This window comes from Danio aesculapii, chromosome 7, assembly GCF_903798145.1.
Source record: "Danio aesculapii chromosome 7, fDanAes4.1, whole genome shotgun sequence".
In the NCBI taxonomy this organism is placed as follows: domain Eukaryota; kingdom Metazoa; phylum Chordata; class Actinopteri; order Cypriniformes; family Danionidae; genus Danio; species Danio aesculapii.
Window position 1 is genome coordinate 23338674 of NC_079441.1, and position 20231 is coordinate 23358904.

At 37.2% G+C, this 20231-nt stretch overlaps 1 protein-coding gene across 4 annotated transcripts; it reads right to left on the reverse strand.

Moving 5' to 3' along the window:
• Positions 1 to 239: 239 nt before the first annotated feature.
• Positions 240 to 17662, reverse strand: rcor2 (REST corepressor 2). Of its 4 annotated transcripts, none has more exons than XM_056461337.1 (13): positions 17572 to 17662; positions 12739 to 12861; positions 12381 to 12437; positions 11980 to 12060; positions 8012 to 8064; positions 7758 to 7919; positions 7337 to 7461; positions 7182 to 7248; positions 6364 to 6603; positions 5755 to 5832; positions 5451 to 5508; positions 1596 to 1810; positions 240 to 1485 (listed from the first exon to the last, which is right to left on the reverse strand). In XM_056461337.1, exons 2-13 carry the CDS (start codon positions 12845 to 12847, stop codon positions 1120 to 1122), a joined length of 1611 nt encoding a protein of 536 aa, XP_056317312.1. In that variant the 5' UTR covers positions 12848 to 12861; positions 17572 to 17662; the 3' UTR covers positions 240 to 1119. The 4 variants fall into 4 exon arrangements, with proteins under 4 accessions (XP_056317312.1, XP_056317311.1, XP_056317314.1 ...); XM_056461336.1 differs by lacking the exon at positions 17572 to 17662 and adding an exon at positions 16251 to 16574; XM_056461339.1 differs by lacking the exon at positions 12739 to 12861 and having other exon boundaries at positions 17572 to 17646.
• Positions 17663 to 20231: the final 2569 nt, after the last annotated feature.

Below are 20231 nucleotides of genomic sequence, written 5' to 3' on the forward strand. Positions count from 1 at the left end.
AGTGTTATTCAGACAACTCACCCCCGAACACTTCATTTTATAGATGAATGAATAGTTTTAAACAAGGTGCACTTTCAGATTTAAGCCTTAGCTGGATATTTCACTTCATTTAGAGCTGTAGTACACACTGCATGGAAGGTCATTTAAAAAACATAATAGGGGCTCTTCAATGCTAGTTTTTAAAATGAGGGTTCCTGTATTATGTAAAACATCTCTAGATTCCTCAGAGTCACAACAAATTCATTTGGTAATTTTCACTTTATTCTGAAAAAAGGAAAAAATTAAAACAGAAATAGTCACAAGCAAATCCAGTTCACAAGTAAACAGTTCTCACATACAAATGTTTTGGAAGAAATGAGAACTCCAGCACAAGCGTTCTCTGGAATCATCTTTAGTGTTTTAACGCCTTTCTGTTTGTGCCTTTAAGCGCGAGACAAAATCAGTGTACTTCAGAGTTGCAACAAAAAAAAGTCAAGTATTTTGCATCACTTAGTGCTTCGACAATATTAACTAGTACTACATAAACTCACTACCTAACAGTATCGCAAGGACCTAATTATACAAACAACAAAAACTGCCTCCCCCCAGTATGATTCTATCAACATGCTCTTCAGCGGGAAAGTGGCTATGCACAATTACACCATGTGCGCTTCAGAGCACTCAGTAGTGCCTGTAGTCATACACACTAGGTGCTGTGCAGCTGTGGCCATAGAGATGGTGGAAGGTTGTTGTCGTGGCAGTTTTTAATTCCAGTGTATATATTTTTACCCCACAATTTTGGTTAAACTTCCGACTTCCACTAAGCTTTCTATGACAGATGGTGTTTTAGTCGCTGTAGGTACAGTGGAAGCAGCTGTGCTTGACGAGGTATAACTGTAGGACCTGAGGACAGATGGGTTTGTGGGGCAGTAGGGTTTGGTTTTTTTGGCAAGACTGTGTTTCATATGCCTGTATATATGGAGGACTCTCCTGACGCGGTGTAGGATTATCCTTAAGTTTTTCTGGTTTCTTACAATTCTACAACATTGCCCTTTTACATTGATTTGAGACCAAATTCTCAATTAAACGACTATTCAGATTTCCATACACCATTATAAAAAGGCAAATACTACATGGTGATCAGTGTGACTGAGGGGACTCCACCTTCAGCCCCACCAGTGAGGGCGGCAGCTGTCCGGCAGAGGATGAGGAGGAACTTAGAGAGTTCCTCAGTGCCCCCTGATGGAGCGTGGACGCAATTGCAGGTCTGATAAGTGGAGGGGGAGGGTGATTGTGAGGGGTCCGGTTTTGTAGAGGTCGCGTTTGAAGAGGGGGAGGCTGGCGCAGCAGGCTAGGGGGTGCTGAAGGGGGCGCGGGGCGCAGTAAAGGTGGAGGTTGAGTGAGGGGTGGGGAAGACTGAGCTGAATTGGGGTTCCCAGAGGCACTACCATCAGAAGAGGGCAGGGGACTGTCAGAGTGAGGTGGAGAGATGCCATCCATCTTTACCTAGGACAACAAAGAAACGAAATTAACTTCTATTTTTTGTCAACTTTATTTCATTTAAGCTCAAGTTCTACCTCTTACACAACATTCATTCAGATGGTCTTCTCTCTCACCTCATCATCTTCCAGTTCTGCAGACCCATTCAGCTCCGTGTTCACAGTCCTCCCGCTGCTTCCTTGAACCTCCTGTTCTGCCTGCCATTCACATAGCACCTCCTCAAGATTAAAGCGTCTCCGGTAGCTGACGAAGAACGAGCTGACTTGTGCCACCGTCTTGTTGCCAATCACATCTGCTATGGCAGAAAAATCTTTACCATATCGCCTGACAGCTGGAGAGGAAAACAGATAACATGATGAAACTGCACATAACAATGCATCACAATGCACATCATCCCACACGTTTAATGTGAATACTTGATTTTGATTGGTTAGTCACGGCATTCAAAGGGGTAACTGTGCCTCGACAACCTTAAACACTAGCAAAAGTGAAAATACAGCACATCCAGGTATTGAGGATTCATCTGTTATTTCATAATAAAGGAAATCCACTAAATAGGCTCATTTTACAACTCCACTAGTTTGATTACACCATTTTTTATTCAGTCAGATGATCTCTGGGTATGGCGGGAGCACTTTTATTTTAGCTTAGCTTAAATCATTGAATTGGATCAGATCAAGATTGGATCGGATTCAAATAAGATTAATAATTAGATAATTGTCCTATTTAAAGCTTGACACTTCAGTAGTTACACTGTGTACTAAATCCAACAGAAAATGAAATGTTGCTATTTTCTTGGCCAATATGTCTAGGAACTACACTCTCATTCCGGCTTAATAATGAAGCAACTTCACTGCCATATCATGGTTGCAGCAGGCCAATGATATTACACAGCGCTGTTACTTAGTTACCTAGCTACGGACAATTTTCAGGTGTTGCCTAACATCATTGTGCCTGCTGCAGCCATGGTACGTTACCAAATCTCCTTGATTATTATACCAGACTGAGCATAATATCAGGTATGTTTCCAAGCCATATCGACCTTGAAATCATCATCTTTTTATTTTCCTTTGGTCTTAGTACATAGTGAAAAATCAAAGCCAGAGATCTGCTGAATGGATTCAAAAAAGCTGTAAACTCTAGGCGAGTTGTAAAAGGAGCCTATTTCTAGTGGAGTATTACTTTAATGCAGCTGCTGTCATCTTGCAGTTATCGATTGTATAGAAATTTAAATCAGAGGACCTCAGTATTAATAATTATGAAATATTGTTTCATCTGCTTTCCTGGACAATTGTTTCACTGTGAGGCATACACAGTAATGGATTATAATTTAACAGGTAAGATTTTAAAACAGTCATCCAAACCAACATCTCCTGATTCATTTTTATTTATGAGGTGAAATGCCATGTAATAAGAAGTATGATTACACCTCAACTTGTAAAGGTGCAATAGGCTAATGTTAGCATTTTCCAAGATCTCCTAATGCAAATCACCATTCCAAAGCCATGCCATTTTGAATGCATGAATGCACACTAGACAACATCATTACAATATTACATTTCAACATTCACCAGAGAAAAAGACTTTAAAAAGAAGGTAGGTTTTTAATGTTTGCCTGCCATTCACTGTCTTAACTCTGTTCGTGAATGTAACCAGAGATGTATAGTAACGAAGTAGAACTACTTCACTACTGTACTTAAGTACTAAAAGGCAGTATCTGTACTTTACTGGAGTATTGTTTTTTTCTCCTACTTCCACTTTTACTTAAGTACATATTTTCGATGAGTTTAATACTTTTACTCCGATAGATTTTTTATGAGCTGCATCGTTACTCGTTACTAGAGGTGTCAAAATGGTCGATATCGGTTCAGTAATAGATCATAACGGGTTATTACGTACTGACGTCATTTATCTCATATGTGCGGTGTCGCAATACTATGGCGAAGGACGGAGGCGCGAGGGCGAGTGAAGGCGGCACAGCACACGAGCCGCTATTTCACTACTACTGAGAAATGTTGTGAGACTCAACTGTTTATCTCCTCTTGGCTGTTAAAGCGATACTTGTGGATCCAGACCTGGGCGTGTATGAGGTGCAAGTTTTCTCCACTGTGTCTATTATAGATTACCTGTGATAACCGCGTATTATACATACATAGACTGTAACCGCGGCTGTTCTTCCCGCCATCAGTGAACAACGCTTTCATTTCTAAAGCCGATAGCAGCCCTTTCTGTTTAGAAGGTGAAGACAATAACCAATCAAAGGGGTGTAAGACCTCGCCTTTCAGCGTTTATAAAGCAGGCGGGAGAATATTTACATTAGTTTATTTGCTATAAATGCTCATGCTGTCTTCTGTGCATGAGTTTTGTTTGAAACATTCAGAAAGAGTGTTTTCTTTGAGCGGGTCAAATTAAGGGTACAGTCCATATATATTACTGCTGTATTAAAGGACACTATTTTATTACAAGTAACCATTTAACTGTCACACCAAGAAAAAAACCAATAGAATTTTTTTATTTATTGCATTTCTTAACTCCTAATGTCGCTAGTTAACACAATCAATACATTTTCCCCCAACACATCCTATAATTTCTAAAATATCAGCCTCTACCAAATGGTTGAGATGTTGGTTTATGGTAAAAGTACCAGAATGAATAAATATACTATAAAAATATGAAGTTTAAGACCAATTTAATTAAAACATAATCAAAATGAAACATTTTTGAATACTAAATCATAGCCATAAGCCATAAAATATTTCAGATTTTCATTTAACACAGTAATATACACGTTTTCTTTTTTTTAAACAATAAAATCAAAATCAAGTGAATTAGAACGTTCGTTTACAGCGTTTACAACCAGTAATTTGTGCTCCGAAAATGGGTTTCAATAGTGTTTTGAGTGGATTATGGACTTTTTGTGACACACAACTTTGAAAGGTGTGTGTTAAAGCTGTTATAATCTGTCAGATCTGTGGTTCAAGCGTGAGAGAAAAACAGTATTGTAAGTCATGTTTCTTTTTGTTCTGCTTAATGACGTTAATGAATAAACAAAAACATATGATGTCTTTTGACTGCATTCTTTAATAACTACATTACACAATACTTGTACTTTTACTTTCAGTACTTGAGTAGTAAATTTTGAAATAAACTACTTGCAATACTTAAGTACAAAAAATGTTGAATACTTTAGTACTTCCACTTAAGTATGGTGCTTAAAGAGCACTTTTACTTCTACTCAAGTCACTTTTTGATAGAGTACTTGTACTTTTACTTAAGTCTGGGTCTCTAGTACTTTATACATCTCTGAATGTAACCCTCTGTTTGCAATTACGTACAGTATTTTAAAAGCCTATTGTAATGTTCGGGCCGAATGTTTTAATTGGACAAATTTTTCCTCCCCAAATTTGAAAATGCATATAAAATAATTTGTACCGCTTAATCTACTGATTGCAATCAGGATGTAAAGATTTTCAACCAGCATAACAAAATAGTTTCTGAAGACAATCACCTATTGCTCCTTTAAGTTTTCACCTTGCAATCTGCTTCTTTGCATTTAATCACGTAATTTGATCAAAATATTTCAACTTAAATCTAGCCGATTGTTATTGCAAAACAAACACGTTCAGGGGTTATTCTGATAATAACTTGCTGGACGTAATCTATCGCTTAGTAACTCATTGGATAAGGTAGACAATTTAGCTGCTGTTTAACGTTATTAATTTAGCATGCAAATAAACAAGCCACTCTTTTCATATTATTTCGTTTTCTGGAAGATTTTCCTGGTCCTTAAACCAGGACAAAACAATGTTTATTCCTCTACTTGTCTTCTAATTCTTTTATGCTATTTTGCCAGATTAAATAACACATAAAACATTTAAATCTGTGGCTTTAAATGGTATGCATTATAATCTACAATATGAAATAAAAATAATAGTCATTCAGGAAATAGTGATAATGATATTTCAGCTCACCCTGAACAGCTAGGAGCTGCTCCTCTGTTGACCAACGCGAGTTGATTTTTTGGTTGGGCTGAAGGAAATGCAGCACACACACACACAAAAAAATTAACATTATGATGTAACGTAAAAGTGGCATTTCACTTAAAATTGTTAGGGACAGACGGTGAGCCTAAAACATTGAGGCCACCTTGGAATGTCATGGTCTTTTCACCAACCATTGGTACAACCATTTAAACCATGCTACTCAACTCCAACATGTTTGGCACAATATACAGTTATAAGTTGGTATATCAGAGCAATCCAGCTGGAGACTTACTTCTCTTGGTCTCATGTCTTCAATTCCATCACCTAAGTTGTTCCTTAAAACGCTGTTGGTTTGCTTGATTTTTTGGACCTAAAACAAAACAAAGAGGCAAAAATGTTTTAAATACAGGGTCTTACAAAGTATTAAAAGTTGATAAATCAATTAGATCAGAAAAAATTAAGGCCCTTAAAAGGTATTAAAAAAAAGGTATCAAGCTTTGTTTCTTCTGAGCTTATCGGAGTTCTGTTGCATGGTTGTGGTTCGTTGATTTATTTAACTACAACTGTTTATTAACAAACCTTTATTAAGCTAAAGGTTTGATACTGATTAGAACTTAAAGTGGCGATGAGGTCAGAGAAATATTTTGAGAAGGTCTTTAAAAGGTCTTAAATAGGTATTGAAATTACCTTCAGGATTCCTGCAATTACCCTGAAATAGTAACCACTGCACATTTATCACTACCATTTATAAAACTGTATGGCTTCATTTATTTCATTGAAAGTACAATATATTGTTAAAATATAATTTATAATATTGTTATTGTTTTTACATTTGAGTCTCTCAGATTTCCAAAAACACAAATTTGATCGATTAATTAAAATTTGGTTTCATGCACGTTACCTGTCTCTTTAGTGACACTAGCTGTGTGTCCAGCTGTCTGATAGTAACAGCTCCTGAATCAGTGGATGCAGAGAGGACGACAATGTCCTCCTGTTCCAGATGCATGCCTTTAGGAGGCCTGCGGCGAGCCCGAAGAGGGTGGTGACGGTACTGCGCACTCTGGTTCTCTTTCCGGGTCAGACAAGACTTGCTTGGACCTTTCTCGTTTCCTCCTCCATTTCCAGAGTTCTGCTTTGCAGACTAAAAAGCAGCACACACATAACATTTTTAAATAAAAGTTAAGCTAAATTTCATATGAAGTGTGTAACTTAAATCATCCAACTGGTCAGTAATATTTTGCGGTCACTAGTCCCTCATCACTGCTTTTATTATTAATATTTCAAGTAGTAATATTCCATTTAGACTGCAGGATATAACTTGCAGTATAAGCTTCCAATTCCAACTCCAAGAAAACATATATTCCTCACTGTTTTGACCTTTTATGCAGCTTCACGTCTTCCAATTGCAAGAAATAAGGTCTTTTCACTTTTTCTTTCATTTTTTCAGGCTTATTTGTGAAATGTTAACTCAGAATTGGACTTTTATACAACTTTTTGAAATTACTTGAGACATAAAATTTTAAAAAGGTCAAAAAACAAAACAAACAAACAAAAAAAAAATCACAGTTACCATTTTTTTAAATTCATGGCATAAACAAGTTTCCATAGTAAGTTAATGCAGAGTTAATAGCTGTAGGTAAAATGATTATACAAATTAGTCAAATATCATGTTGGACAGTTCATCATGGAGTTTGGTTATTTGTTACACCACATGCTCACCTCTTTCTTGGCATTGATCTCAAAGTCACTGTCGCTACCTGGATCTCCTTCCTCTATCTCATCATTACTGGCAGGAACACAAATACACACTTTGTAATCCTATATGTCTGGAGGCCACAAACATTTTGATTCATTTTCCTCTTCTCTCTTTTTACCTCTCATTCTTTTCTCTCTTGCTGAGGAGTTTGCGAGCTTGGCGGTCCATGACACTGGTTCGGGTTCTGGTTTTCTTCCAGGAGTAGTAGTACTTCACCAGGCTGGTGATCATCTTGTCTGGAAGCTGAGAAATAAAAACAACAGATGGATGCAACCAAGTTAATACAAGCACAAGATATTATGTCCCGATTCAAGCTTGTGCATGCAAACTCCCTTTTTATGTTCTCTGGAATAGTTTCAAATCATTTGAATGTTCTGACGGATGAAATCACAGCAGGTTGTTCTCAGTACAAGACGATAGGTCATATTGTTGACATTGAGACCCCTCTACATGGATGTGTGATTTTACACTAGTGTAGTTGCAGGCAGATGTGAGATCAGCAGACGACTCTTATATAACCCATCTTGCCTCCTGCTCACCATCTGTTGGATGCGATGGAAGCTCTTGCCATGAAAGCTGAAAGCCTGTTCAAACAGAACTTTGTCTTCCACCGTCCACTCATCAGGAAAGGGAGTGAAGTTGGCCAGGTCAGCCAGTGACTTCTCCACATCATGCTTGTGCCACAGAAGCATGCCAAGAGCCTGTTGATATTACACATGAGGATAGTATCAGAGATCTATGCCTCCATCTAGAGGATTTGCCTATTATGCTTATTGTTTATGTCAAGTGGCACCTGTTCCATGTTGTATCCATGCTTCTCTTTGGCCATTAGAATATACTCATCCACTGAGAACAAAAAAGAGGGGAAAAAATAGTTTCTTTAATAGCAAAAAATTGTATTGCTGAATAAACCACAATGCAATTCCCAACCATGATACCTATAACAGGATTGATACTTTGCACACAACATAGTGGAAAGTAAATAATGTGAATGATTCATTGGACCAATAATGTTTTTTTTTTATCAACTAATTAGATTTGAGCCACAATATGATCTGATTAACAACTAATTGTGTTTTTCTTAAAGGCATTTCTCTAATCCCACATACTATTTTGTAAATATTAAATGTATCTTATAGACAAGAAAAATACTAACTTGAAAATTAATGGCTTAAAAACAACAATGCAATAAAAACTGAGTAGTTTACATAAACACAGATTGGACAATTTCTTTTAAGCATGAAAACAATTACAGTTGAGTACAACATTACAGTTTTTTTTAACCCTATATTAATAATTATTTGTTCTGCTTCATTCTATTTTCACTTACATGTAATTAATTTTCTAGACCTGTGGCAAAAAAAGAGAAATCAATTCTGAGATTTTCAAAACGCATTGCTAATCTCTCTTGAATGGGTTCTGAGCTTAGTTTTTAACAGCAGAAGGTGCTGTATGCTTTACAAGCTGTTATACTCTGCTTGCATCCAATTCCTTACTAGTACCACTAGAACTGAAAATAATTATTGATAAATGGAGAAAAGATTCAAATGTCATGTGAATGTGTGCTTTTGCAGGGCTCAAAATTGTGACCATTTTAGTCACATATGTGCCCGAAATTTAATCTATGCAACATCATAATGTATTTGGGAGCATTTGTGAGACTGCATATAATGACTGTAGTGCGACCCGTTTTGAAACGTGCTGAATCCCTCTTCCCTGCTGTGTAGATGACTCAATCAATGCCTTCTGCTGTCAGATGACAGGGAGCTTTTACGACCACAGGAAATGCAAACGGCTGGACTCGGAGGAAGACGCAATGAAAAGTAGGCTACACAGGTTTGCAAACCCACCTAAAGTTACAAATAATGGCGCTGATGATAGCGATAGTGGTGAATGTTTATCCTCCAGTCGAGAGTGTGTTTTCAGAAAGAGTGCTGAAAGTCTCAGAATGGATCAGCTGTTTAAAGGCCCGAATTTTTATGCACTGGATTCACTGTGCATTGAAGGCAAATGGCCTCTAAATGTAAAATCTAACACTGTATACATCATCGCCAAAGAAGCTCGACTTTACTAGTTTAGTTTTAACTGATACTGCGGCTCCTGACAAAGAACAGTAATGCGCGGGCGGTCATTGTGAGAATCTTGCTCTGCCCTGCTCATATATTGGGTCGGCTGACTGACCTGCTTTTTTCCACAAACACAGAAAAAAGTAAATCAGCATATAACAAGACTGCATTTAAAATGTGACGTTTTTTATGAGCGTGCATGTGTACGAATCGACATGCTTATAAAAACAATAGTGCAAAAACTGTATTTCTTACTGCAATGCTTTATTTTAGTTTGATGCAAACCATAGATTTATTTTTCATAATAAATCTATAATTTTTTTTTATAGCACATTCCTTTATTCAAGCACATTTAAGCAGCATGATAATGAGAAATGTAATTCATTGTTACTATTGTCATCATCCTCATTATTATTTTATAATTATCAGACATTCATTCATTCATTTTTTTTTGGCATAGTCCCTTTATTAATCTGGGGTCGCCACAGCAGAATGAACCGCCAACTTATCCAGCATTTGTTTTATGCAGCGGATGCCCTTCTAGCTGCAACCCATCACTGGGAAACACATACACACTTATTCACACACACATACACTACAGACAATTTAGCCTACCCAATTCATACCGCATGTCTTTGGACTGTGGGGGAAACCGGAGCACCCGGAGGAAACCCACGCGAACGCAGGGAGAATATGCAAACTCCACACAGAAACTGGACCAACTGACCCAACTGAGGCTCGAACCAGCGACCTTCTTGCTGTGAGGCGACAGCACTACCGCTGCGTCGCCTAATTATCAGACATTCATTTTGGAATTATTGTGCAAATATCAACAAGTCATCACTGCATTAGTTAGATAGTCGTTTCTGATTTTTGTTAGTCCTGATTGATGTTGTTTTCAAATACAATAAATTTGTTATACAATTTGCAGTGATGCTCCTTAATTTTTTGTGGGTGATACTAAATTTTTGAAGTTGGTAGCAGTGGTGCTACCAAGTTAAAAGATTCATTTCGAGCCTTGTTTTGAAATGATGCTTGACAATCTCAACTGAAACAGAAAGACAGTGCGTGTCTATATGCCAACTGCCATTCAGAGCTGTTGTTGAGGTAAGACTTACTGTCTATAATAGCAATACTGAGTCTGACTCACTGTTTCTTCACTTTTAAAATACAGCTTTCTGTGCAAGTCACATGGGTTTGATATGTTTTGTGGTTTGTTCCAACTGGTGCATATAATCCGCTCTGTGGTGTGTGATACTATGTGGGATGCTATGATACTATTGTGCTCTAAACAAAGAAAACAATAATCATTATCTGGTCTTTTGATAGGAGTTACTGAGCAGCAGTTATTTAGTAATTTGGACAAGGATACTCATCAGAGCCAAAAAAAACATTACTTTGCTACAGCAATTCATGTTTAACATTTTTATGTTTTAAGAGGCTATTTTTGAATCTCAAAAACCCCTAAACTGCCCTTACTACTTTAGAATTTGATGTCTACTTTACAAATTTTGTCAAAATTATGAAAAAAATATTAAATTAAATAAATAAATAAAAAGATTCATATCCCTCAAAACATTAGAAGGCGCCTTTATATGATCACCAACGGAAAATGGATGTCATCTGGTTGTGATGTTTGGTACTGTGCTCAAATAAAATCTTATTGAATGTAAATTTTTTGAGATATCAACTTCAAATTTGTAATAAAATTTGTTCAAATATTTAACCAAAATTTAAAACAAAAGAAAGTTGTTTTGGATTTCTCATAGTGTTGGCGCAAATATATACAACCAAGCCCAGCCAGACTTGGCAGGCCAAAAATGTTGTGCACACTGCCAGCCAAAATGATGTTGCACGCACCCAAAGCAAATTTCCAACATCACCACGATAACATATGCACTGGACACGTTAAGTATAAATCAATCTTTACATTATACCACAGCACAAAAATGGCTTAATTCAGAATCTCATTCATTGATGTGATTATTTCTTATGTCTGTAAGGATGTAATAATATTGAAGTCCTATTACAGTATTTGCACATATCAGGCAGTGCTATCAATAAGCAAGATAATAAAAGTGCTTTGAATGAGTCTACATTTTCACAAGTGCATTCTCGTTTTTCCTTAATGCAAGTCAATAGATCAATGGGACTGTGCACATTTTACAACATAACATATTGAAATGATTTCTCAAACTTTTTTTGCCACAGGTCTAGAACAATCTGCCATCATTTATTCGCCTTACAATTGTTCCAAAACTGTTTGAGTTTCTTCTGTTGAGCGCAAAATAAGTTATTTTGATGAATGTTAGAAAAAGAAATATCCATTAGCATCCAATATATTTGTTTTCCTGTGCTACATGTCAATAGATTTTCAACATTAGACATCCAAAACATGCTCGGCAGACATCAGAAACTTAAGAAATAATAAAAAAAAAAGATTTGGAACAACTTGTGGGAAGGAAACGGGCAGGCAATTTGTCTTCTTTTGAATAAACTATGCCTTTAATTATCCAGAATATTTTGCGTCTAGTAAAAAAGAAATGATATATATTTGTAATGTCAGCTGCTTAAGTGTAAAACAGTTTTGATTCCCCTAAGAATAAAAGTAAATTATTTTTTATTTCTACAGTACACATCAACAATAGCCTGAGCCAGACAATCACATTTCTACATATAAATATTTGCCCCTTACACATGGCATCAGAAACTTGGCTGTTTGGTGACCAGACCAGCATGCTCCTCTGATCCTTCTCACCATAGCGGGATGCACAGTCTGTCAACACAAAGAACAAACATGTCTGTTGCACAGCAGCTTCTCTCAAATACATCTGCAACTGTTTCCTCCCTCCAACATCCTTGTCTTTTCACTTCACTGCCTCTCTGCTGTTCTCGTCTGTATTCTTATATCATATATATATAGTTTACTCAAAGACTATATCTGTGTTCTCTCCTACTCCCCATAACTTGAGTGCACACAGAGACACCTACACGCAGCTCTTTATCTTATCATGCTCATGCAGACTGAAAAAAAAATGCATGGAGTTCAGAGATACACTCATCTCTTCTGAGATTAACTCCTAACTCCCTCTTTACCTGTTTTGAACTCTGGGATCTGTGCCTGGTAGTCCCCTCCAACGCGGATCATACTGTCTGTTTCAAAAGAGCAAGAGAGAAAAAGACGGTCAGGGAAAGGGAAAAAAACACACAGGCACGAAACTAGCAGTGCATCCTCACAGAGGGCAGAGGAAGAAAAGTGGGTGGAGGGAGAGCAGAAACAATGAACAGGGATGCTTGACCGAACACACAGAGAGACACTGATATATCCAAACATTTTACACTTAAATTCAACCGTTTAGGATTAATTTTGGTTTTAGGATTGTGCTACCATTTTAATGAATTAAAGGTGCAGATGGTGGCTTGGACTTGCTGGGTACAAATGTGTCAGACGTACCATTTGGGTGTTCCTCATCACTGCTCTCTTCCTCAGAGTGCTGGCTGTTCCCATTCGTGACTGTTTTGGCCCTGCTTCGGGACAGCACACCAGACCCTGATCGCTCCATCACTGATGGAAAGGCTGAGAGAGAGATTTGAGTTGGCCTTTGTTTTCAAAGTCTTAACGGGATCATAGTCCTCAAAAAAAGTCTTCATTAAATATTCGCTCAGCTATCCTGTACCTTCTTGTGTAACACAGAACAACATTATAACTGTTGTTGCCCACACAGAGAAAGTCAGTGAAGTCCAAAATAAACCACGTCCGGCAGGTCATACAGGTTTAAAAAATTATGAAAAATTATAATGTACAAATTGTGTATGAATTAAGGTAGATTATATACAAATAATAATGTACCAGTAAATCTGAGGCAAATCACTTTTACTGGAATTAGGCATGTGCCGGTATAAGATTCTGACGGTATGAAAACCTTGGATGTAAATACCACGGTTTCACAGTATTGTGATTACTGCTCTAAAATATATTCTTTTTAAATGTCTGGGTAAAAACTAAAACTTTTCCCCCCTTAAACACAATATATTTTATTTTTAAGAAACATTTAAAATATTTTGGAGCAGTAAACATAATAATAAATAAAATAAATAATTCAAATAAAACATTGCTTTCTGCTGTCTTCATTAGTTTCAAAAGCACAGATTTCTTTTCAATTTAAAACAGCATCTTTGGATATATTTCCTGCTGGAGATACTGTGGTCCTAAAATAACTAAAATAATAAATAAAAAATGTTACTCATAACTTAGGAGCAGTATTACAGAAAATATTGGCAGTTCTAAAACCTTGACTTTTCCCCAAACCGTGGTATACAGTTGAAATCAGAATTATTAACCCCCCTGAATTATTAGCCCCTGTTTATTTTTTTCCCCCTATTTCTGTTTAACGGAGAGAAGATTTTTTTCAGCACATTTCTACACATAAAAGTTTTAATAACTCATTCCTAATAACTGATTTCTTTTATCTTTGCCATGATGACAGTAAATAATATTTGACTAGATATTTTTAAGACACTTCTATACAGCTTAAAGGTGCATTTAAAGGTCTAACTGTTAATTAAGTTAACTAGGCAGGTCAGGGTAACTAGGCAAGTTATTGTATAACGATGGTTTGTTCTGTAGACTATCGAAAAAAATATAGCTTAATAGGGGTAATAATATTGGCCTTAAAATGGTTTTTAAAATTTTTTAAACTGCTTTTATTTTTTTCTCCAGAAGAAAAAATATTATCAGACATAGTGAGAAAATTTCCTTGCTCTGTTAAACATCATTTGGGAAATATAAAAAAAATTTAATTAAAATTCAAAGGGGGGCTAATAATTCTGACTTCAACTGTACCTTGAAAACGGAATAATATTACATTTAAGGCTTCATGTGTTCATATTATTGTAATCAAAATGTATCTAACTACATTATTACATAAATAAAGATTAGGAATCTACTAATATGGATATTTTGTATGATACGGATAACTTGGTAGCCTATTCAATACAAAATATATAGCCTATTCAATACAAAATATATAGGCTAATAAATAAAATTATTACATTGTTTTTCTGAGCCTACTTCCTACAGAGCCTATTCTGAAACAGAATCAAATAAACGTCAATATCTATTCTTCACTCTACCGTAAACTCTCCTAAAGTGTGTATCTACTGCATGTGACATGCCACATCTTGTAGAAGGCCTCAATTAAAATGCTCATTCAACAGCACCCATCTTCAGCAGAAATAATCCACAATTTTATTTCATTTCTTGTCTGGCCAAAAAACAAATAAACATTTATTGGGCTATACTGATAGGGTCACCAATATACCATGCATCTTTAACATAAATGAGACAACCACCAGGATGTACATTAATTTGAGTCTGCAAATGACAAATCGAACAAAATGACTAAAATTATTATAATCAATGATCATAATGGCATATTCATTAAAGAACCTCTAAGGTCAAAATTTAATCATTAAGCCATATATATCAAGCATCAATATCACAATGTGCTAAATCCACAATAGTCACATAACAGGATGTGCAATGTTGAGTTGGGATTATACTTGAACAGCACTACAGTTCAGGACATAGTGGAGCCATTTCAAAATGTAAACCTTACAGAGAGATTATTATTTGCATGTGTTTTTAAGGCCTGTGACTCTGAGCAGTTCAACTTAAGAAATTATGTGGTTTTGACATTAATTGTACATAATTATTTACACAAAGGCTATAAAATGTTAGTTTACTTTTGACTATTCAATTTCTGTACATGAATACTGTTAGAATAATTTAATTTCTATCTTTGCTCTATTGTATTTATTGATGCTTGTAATTTATTTCAATAATATGCCAATCTTCTTGAATTATTTATATCTCATCATTAATAAGCTACTAGAGAAACTCAAATAAATCTCAAATCAGCACAAACAACTAAAATAAATCTGTATGGAAATGAATTTTGTCTCAGGGGGACAGTGAAGGGTTTAAATGCTCCTGGTTGAGTTTTGAGAGCCAGGTGATGGGAGTTGATTTCGCCTGACTGAGGTATCAAAACAAACACAAAGCGCGGGATATACGCAGTAGAGTAACGTTTCTAAAACGGCAACGAATTTAGATAACTTTCATTTGATTCAGCGCTCAATAAATGAGACTTTTATTCGGTGGACAAGAAGTCTTTGTTTCCCGAATGATAACGATGCCGGGAGTAAACGTTAAACTGACTTTACACTTTGCAAACATGTGCATGAGCAACTCCAGAACCACAAATAGTAATCTTTATAAAGCGTAAACAATGACCCAAGGCTTTATTCTTTAAGCCAACGCCGTTATGATATCCAGCCACCAAACTGCACCTCTCGATGTTTTCATGGATTTTATAACTCGGGGTTGTATGAATTGTGATTTTTGAACATAGAAAGCAACTACACAAACTTATTGGACTTATTATACAAAATGGACTTATTATAAGCAATTTCGAGCAAAATCAGTTACATAATTAATTCCACATAACATATCTTATTACGCTTCATCAGAAAAGTTAAATAACACTACATATATGTTCACACTCACACACAAAAAATCGTTATGTGTCATAAAATGAAGCGTTGAATGGACCGCGTGACGTCACGACCAGTGTCTCTATTGATTGAAGTTGCCGTCCGGCGCAGTGTGAATCAAACGTGCTGTTCAGATGAGTTCAAAACACAGAATATGTGCCCCCGAACTGTCCATGACATAACAAAGTGGCCAATCAACTCTTAACAGTGTTTCAGCTGAAAGCAGTTATCGATTGCCCCCTTAAACTCCGAGAGGTCGCATCACTCCGACCACCATCCAATCATCCGTCCCTTGTTCATTTAAACATTTCTGTGAGTAAACGCGCAGGGGTCTCGATCGGCCCATGTAATTTCACCATTTCAACTTAAGAAGTGCAGATAGTGAAAGAAACAAAAACATCTTCCCCTCACCTCACTTTTCGTACAGTCGCTCACTCAAGTCTGAGTCCTTTTGTGTAGAGCCACGCTTATGTCCCTATTCCAGTTGTTGGCTAGCTGTCGCTGAACATTTGCCTTATAACGTTAGTTACCAGTCCGAATAGCAGTTCACTACCTGGCGTGCGGGCTTCCTCCCCTATTCAAACTTGTTAAGCAACAAATAAGTGCTGTGAGACATCAGCACATAGCACTTTTGGTCATATTCAACTACATTAAAGCTTCAGTGGATATTCGCACGTCCCTCATTCTCTCCAGTTCATTGCATCGCCCGCATAGGGATCCTATCCGTGTGTATGTGCCGGGGAGACCCGAGAACTCCTCACAACCGAGAAAACCTTCCGCCCTGTTCGCCTCTCCCCGACTAACTTCCATGTCAATTACATAGTCCCTTTAACAGGCATTAAATTCATAACAATTGACTCTTACAACGTAACGATTCGATTCGTTTGCGTTAATCTGACTCTCGCAGTTGACGTACGAGTAGTGCTGAAATAGTAACGTTAAATGTAAACATCCCAACGTAAAGCCCGTTATATAGACGTTGGTTGCGACAATATTTAGATTTAAACTTGTATTTGGACAAATTGAATTCATTTCGAATAAATGTTTTCCTAAAATGAACTCAACACCGATCAATTACTTTGTGCTTTACCTGCGGTTCTCCCACATTAAATGATACGGAACTACTTCCTGCTGTGTGTGCGGAGGGATTCATCAGCTGTGCAATGCAGTGATGAGGCTGCCCAGACCCTTCACTAATGTATGCAGGAAAGAAAAACACTACAACTTGCTTGAGAAAAAGAATTTTGTGGTGGATGTCGTGGATCAGGCTTTAGGTGAGGTTCTTTTACTATATTTGGTTGAAAAAAATAGTAACTTAGTATTAAATAATTTGATAAGGCACATACTGTAAGCCATAATGTCTGGTCTACATTAATTAAACATAACCTGGAGGTACCACAGGTGAGAATAAACCTGATATCTAGGCACAATCCTAACACAGACCAAAAGACTGAATACTGGATTCAGGCTGGACTCCAACACCCTCTGCCTCTGCCAGCAGGCCTATGTGGTGGACAGGTCTCTCCCTGCACACCAGTATATGCTGATATTCTTCCTCTGTGGCCCTTGCAGACAAGAACAGAGGCAGACATACCAGCACTTGTGGCACAAGACCCCTCCCAGCCATCTCTCTCTGTCTATGTTTCTCTCTCCAACCATCTCCTCCCTCCCCTCCTTTGTGCCATCTTGCCAGTACTGTGGAAAAGAACCATCTCCATTTTCTATAACTCACCTTATTTGTCCCTTTCTGATGATCTCTCTTCTCTTCTCTTGTCTCTCTCTCTCTCCTCTTCCTCTCTGTTAGACTTCCTCCATCCTCATCACCTCTGAGTTCCTCTTTCCTCCCCTCCCCCTCTCTCTATTCCTCCTCTTCCTCACTCGCCCCCCCAGCACCCCCCACGCGGGCGTGCGCGCGCACACATGCACACCAGGCAGAGAATGAGGTTTCAGTACTAACAATCTCTGCTCTGCTGGCAACCACAGGCCTGAAGGTGTTGTTTGAGTCTTTCTCTGCTTTTTGATCTTCACCAACTCTCTGTAGTAACATGGAAGGCACAGCCCATTGTTCACGTGGTGCATCAGTATGGCCTTTTAAGGTCAAATCTTGTTTATTTATGAGCACCGTAGCAGTTATTAAAATCAGTCCATCATAGTTAATGAGCATGTATCAACATTTGGTGAGAGTTGTGGTGCAGCGGAAGAGATTTTAAGAGCGGTGAACTCTCTGACCCCCCCTCCTTTATTTCCCCTCCTGAAAATGCCATCTCTCCCCGTCGCGAGACAGATTACCCGAAAACAAAAGGGTCGGGGCGGGCCTTCATGACGGGCCATCTGCGGGAGGGGCGTGGCCAAGAATATGCAGCGTTCTTTGCATTCAACACATGGATGGACATTTTAAGTTATGATGGTGATGGCTGTGCCTTCCATACAATAATTTTAAAGAAGGAATTTCGTCAAAAAAAAATAAAAATCGTCGATGTGACGTTCAAAGTTTAATGTTGAAAGCCCACTCGATGTATTACAGTTAATTAGTACTGGTATTTAAATACGCTCTCTATGCAGTCCAAACCATGCTATTATTTTCCAGGTGGTGTCACAGTAGCAGTTCCTACACAGTAGCAACTTAAGTTGCTGCTCTATATTGTCAACTAGTGCTGCCTCGTGGACAAAGGTGGTACTGTAGGGCCAATCTAGGCCACTGACAACTTTTCACTCCTTTAGACTTTGTGGCACTGGTTTAATCGAAAAAAGAATCGAAAGAATACTGGAAATGCGAAGCCAAAACAAACAAACGTAATAAATAAAAATGATTGGCAAGCATTCTGTTCTGCAAAAATGCAATCTTGATAAATATTATCCATTCATTCATTTTCTTTTCGGCTTAGTCCCTTTATTAATCTGGGGTCACAACAGTGGAATGAACCGCCAACTTATCCAGCATATATTTTACGTAGCACATGCCCTTCCAGTTGCAACCCATCACTGGGAAACATCCATACAAACTTATTCCCTATGCCGGTTTTAGCTCACCCAATTCACTTATACCGCATGTCTTTGGACTGTGGAAGAAAACCTGAACACCCGGAGGAAACCCACACGAACACGGTGAGAACATGCATACTCCACACAGAAATGCAAACTGACCCAGCCGGGGCTCGAACCGGCGACCTTCTTGCTGTAAGGCAATTGTGCTACTCACTGCGCCACTGTTCTGCTCCTATTAGTAGCCCTATTGAACGATAACAATAGATATTTCAAAATAAGTCGTTAATGCTTCCACACTTAAAAGTGTACCAATGACTGAAGCCACAAAAACTAGGGGGGTCATATTTTCGGCCGATAAATTTTTGGTGTCCGAAAATTCGGGACATCTCTAATATCAACACACTTTTATATTTGCCATGTTGCACATGTCTGCTTTGTGATTGGCTCTTAGATAAATATAGAGTAAAAAAGTCCAGAGCTTGTCATTGTTATTGACATACATTTTATCATGATTCCATATAATATTGTTTGTCGGCTAAGCCCTAATTCTGTTCTATCCACTGCTGGCTTAATTTCACCTAAAACAGTTTTCAGTCATTTACTTTTTTGTTCACTGTTTCAATTTTTCTAAATTATTTGCACATTTTGTATAATTATTGATTAGGATCACAGTATTAATTTGTGCCACCACTACAGCCAAACATCATGGCTATAACAAATCTGTCCATAAACATTAAGAACATATTGAGTAAAAACACACTGAAGCTGTCCACTATTAAAGACATTGACAGGATTCAAACTTGCATATGGAATTATTTATTATTAAAATGCCAAAACAGCAAAAAGAAATACTGATAGTGACATTATTACTTTCAATTTTTTCAATTCAGATTGGATAAATTCTGCAAAATGGAGGCACTTTTTACCCCCCCCCCCCCATTTATAATTATTTTCTCCATTTTGAATTAGTTTGGATAAAAATCATGTGTCATGACTATATTTAACTTTATTGGACAAGTCTATAAAACCATACACAGTGTTTAATTTAGCTTTATACACTAGATGTATGCCAAAGAAAAAACAGAACACTTTCTGGTGGGACAGAACACAAAACTATGTAGTGTCCAGTTATATAATATATAAACAAAACTAATCCATGTGCACAAAAATAATACATGTGCACAAATTCAGCTTGTTAACCTTTAATGAGTTTAATAGTTATTTTCTCATTTTGGAATCAGTTTGGATTAGTAGATGTACAAATGAGTCATGACTATATTTACATATATTGGACATCCTATAAAATCCATTTATAGTGTATTCACTTGAATGCATGCCAGTTGTTATATTAGTTATATCAGTATATGTTAGGGCTGCACGATATTGGAAAAATTATAATTTGTTTAT

What these genes read in the sequence shown, in the direction of transcription:
- rcor2 (XM_056461337.1), bottom strand. Translation starts at nt 12,847, where the DNA reads ATGGAGCGATCAGGGTCTGGTGTGCTGTCCCGAAGCAGGGCCAAAACA. An exon ending in GATCCCAGAGTTCAAAACAG is followed by an intron (nt 12,061 to 12,380) that starts GTAAAGAGGGAG and finishes TTGTGTTGACAG; the next exon opens with ACTGTGCATCCCGCTATGGT. An exon ending in TCCATCGCATCCAACAGATG is followed by an intron (nt 7,462 to 7,757) that starts GTGAGCAGGAGG and finishes TTTATTTCTCAG; the next exon opens with CTTCCAGACAAGATGATCAC.